This window comes from Apaloderma vittatum, unplaced genomic scaffold (genome assembly GCF_000703405.1).
Source record: "Apaloderma vittatum isolate BGI_N311 unplaced genomic scaffold, ASM70340v1 scaffold2741, whole genome shotgun sequence".
NCBI classification, from domain to species: domain Eukaryota; kingdom Metazoa; phylum Chordata; class Aves; order Trogoniformes; family Trogonidae; genus Apaloderma; species Apaloderma vittatum.
In genome coordinates this window covers 31,795-35,012 of record NW_009698326.1, presented here as the reverse complement: position 1 = coordinate 35,012, position 3,218 = coordinate 31,795, and the positions used below count along the sequence as shown (strand labels likewise).

Sequence of the window (3,218 nt, the reverse complement as noted above, 5' to 3'; positions counted from 1 at the left end):
TAGGGACAGGAAGGAATTAATACCTACCCTCCTCGTCCTCCTCCACATCACTCAGACTTTTATCTTCCTGGAACCCAGAGCTCGCAAAGCTCTCGCTGCTGGTGACACTGGCCAGCCTTTGTTTTTTGCCTTCCACCAGCTCAATATCCCTCTTCTCTTTCATTAGCTCTCCTTGTGGAGGGGAGTCCTTCAAAAAAACAGAAAAGAGGTGCTGCATCAGAGTGACAGAGGGAGTGGGAAAGGAATCGACTCAGACTTCTGTTGCTCTTCTGCTGGGGGAAAACGATGGTCTGAGTCACACTCGGTGCCACCATGGCACGTGGGGTTGGTGGCAGGGCTGCGCTCCGCCAAGGTTGCCATCCCCAGAGGGTGGAAACATGGTGGGTTAGGAATACCTGCACATGATTTTGGCACAACCCAGTTGTCAGGCTACCTCTGCCACGGTTAGGATTTACAGGGTCCATGAATGGACACATATGCTGGGCTCTGGTTCATCTCAGCCTGAAAGGAGACATCTGAAAAGGCATTTTCTCTCTGGTAGTCAGAGAAAGAGCATGGTGGGATGAGCTGAGAAGGATGTGCCCATGGTGCAGGTGTCCTGGCCCTCAAGTGTCAGGTTTTTGTCTGAGGCTGCTTAAGGCACCTGCATGTGCATCCTCCCCACAGTGTTTGATGTGGGGCTGTAAGCTCTTCCAAAGAGGAGCAAGAGCACTTCATGTTTGAAAAACAGCTGCTGTTGCCCCTTCTTCCCTTTTCTCTTGTCCTGTGACCATCTCTCTCCCCTACACACAGAGGCAGAACCGGGCTCCCTCTCTCCCACTCCCCTGGGCTCCCTCTCTCCCACTCTCCTGGGCTCCCTTCCCAAGGGTGCTGGAGCACCCAGTTTGGGCAGGCTCCTCACTGGAGGGGATATAAGCAACTTCTGCAGCATGGATCTCGCACAGCCATGCTCCTCGCTGAGCATTCTACACCAGCAACCTCAGGTTAGAGGAATCGGCTGTCGTGTCTCATGTGGAGTCCAACATCGACAGCCTTGGGAACGGAGACTCAACCAGAGCCCTTGGGAGGGGAAGGTCCTCCTAAGTGTGCCATACCACAGAGATATCCAGAAAAAAACCCCAGAGATGCTGCTCAGCTTTTGGCACAGCTGAGCAGGAGTTTTGAGGGCTGCCATTCTGGATCCAGGCTCCTAAATCCCACTTCAGAGCCCTTACTCCTTTGGGGGATTTTGCTGAAAGTGCACAAGCAGAAATATGGTTGGCACATTTGGGTTCGGGTTTGTAATAAGAAACATGCCATGGAGTTGATTCAGAGGGCTGCAGGACTTGAGGACAAGACTCTAATCTCTTTTTGTCTTGATAGCCCTTCTCCTCACACAATAATAAGATTACTTGGAAATCTCTGAACATTAGGTTGTCTTGGAACATGAGCTTTAAATGGCATTATCTCAGTTGCGTTCCCAGCGGTCCTGAAATTGGTGGGCAAAACCACTTCCTTTGGCTTCGCTGACACCAGCCTCTGAAATGACCCCAAGGAACGGATTCGTCAGCAGTGGGGCAAGAGCATGTGGGGACACTTTGGACAGGATTCACTTCCTCTCACTATGGATGGCTCCATCTAAATCACTCATGGCAGACTCCTTGCACAGTCAGGGCAGAGAAATGAGTCCTTTCTTGACACAACGCACCCCACATCAAGTATTAAAACAGGTAAGGTGACCTGCACCCAAAAGCCATTTCTCTCCTTCGATAGAAGAGACTCTAAGTAGACCAGCTCAGAGACTGACATCTACATTACCAACACTCACGTTAGATAAGATGGACCCTACCAGAGGCATCTGCCTCCTCACCTTGTTAGGGCAGAAAAAATTCCTCTTGCTCTTCAGGTAGTTTGACAAATTCCCATACTTGCAGTATTCAACAATCACCATCAGAGGCCCTGGGCAAAAGGAAATTGCAGCATGAAGCAATAAAAGGCAGCGTCAGTTCTGAGAAGAGTCTTTCAAGCCCATAGCTATAACCTGAGTCCAGAATAACTAACAGTATGCTAATGAAGCAGAAGGCTGCTTGAAGGACACTGGACACATGGGCAAAACAACACTGTTTCTCAAAATTAGGGAAGAGCCTAATTTTTTGAAAGCTGGGTCATGAACCCGGCTCCTGAGGGACCCTCTGTTTCCTCCTTGGGCAGTCTGCATTCATACTGGAGTTCTGCAGCCCACACATGCTTGTTGAACTAAAATAGGTGACATATCTAAAACAAACGATCGCTCATACTGGCCCTTTGATTTTTTTAGTGGAATATCATGAAGGATTTTACAGCAGATTCACTCTTCAGGGCCAATAGCTCATACCCCTTCTTCCAAGCCTTTCCAGCTCATATTTAACTGAGCTTGAGCCATGAAGTGAGTGATATAAAGGAGAACATGTGGCATAACACTAAATTCACACTTTGCACGTTAATACTAAAACAGAGTTTAAGTAGAGAAAATGTTTAAGCATTTCTTTCTCTATTTTTCACCAACCACAGGATGAGCTCCAATATTTCAAGTTAAGAACCTGACTTCTGGAAAAAAAACCTAACATGACCAGCTGACTGTTACTGGGAAATGATCCAAACCCATTTTCAGTGCAGTGCAGATTTTTTTACCTCCATTTTTTGTGCAAGCTCCCAGCAAATTCACAATATTGAGATGATGACCAATGTGGATCAGGATTTTCAGCTCAGTCATCAGCGCTTTATACTCACTTGCTGTGGCCCCTTCTGTAAACACAGAAAGAAAAGCCAATGTGAAGTGGCAAAAAAATGATCCTGCTGAGCTTTATCACTTCTTGTTACTCTCTGTTGAAATAACCTCCATTACTGGATGTACTTTATGTGTTGATACTCTTTTTCTATTCCTCCCTGCTCAGCATCCCCTTACTTGCAATAAAACCCATAAAAAGAGTTAGGCACTCAGCTTCCTCCCAGTAGACTCTGTTATATTTAGAACGGAGAGAAATTTTTTTCACATGAATAGTTTCGTTGTTTCAGCCAAAAAAATTAAAGAACAAATAAAAAGGGATTTCAAGACTATAATTAACTCTATCTAGAGTACGTTTCATCTGACCTGACTTCAGCTGTCTAAGGGTTATGTACTAGCCTGAACTAATTAAATCTCAAGGAGTCAGTGGCAAGAGCAAAGCATTTCCAGAGGCTGATGCAGCCATCAGCTTTAG

At 46.4% G+C, this 3,218-nt stretch overlaps 1 protein-coding gene across 1 annotated transcript in view; it reads right to left on the bottom strand.

Annotated features, from left to right (window-relative positions):
* LOC104280341 (vascular endothelial growth factor receptor 1) overlaps positions 1-3,218 on the bottom strand; it is a gene marked incomplete at its 5' end in the record, with an annotated part of 42,318 nt that overhangs the window by 13,096 nt on the left and 26,004 nt on the right. The window contains 3 exons of the mRNA XM_009877959.1: positions 28-187; positions 1,850-1,938; positions 2,650-2,763. Of these exons, the coding sequence (XP_009876261.1) occupies positions 28-187; positions 1,850-1,938; positions 2,650-2,763 (363 nt within the window). The remainder of the gene's footprint in view (positions 1-27; positions 188-1,849; positions 1,939-2,649; positions 2,764-3,218) is intronic.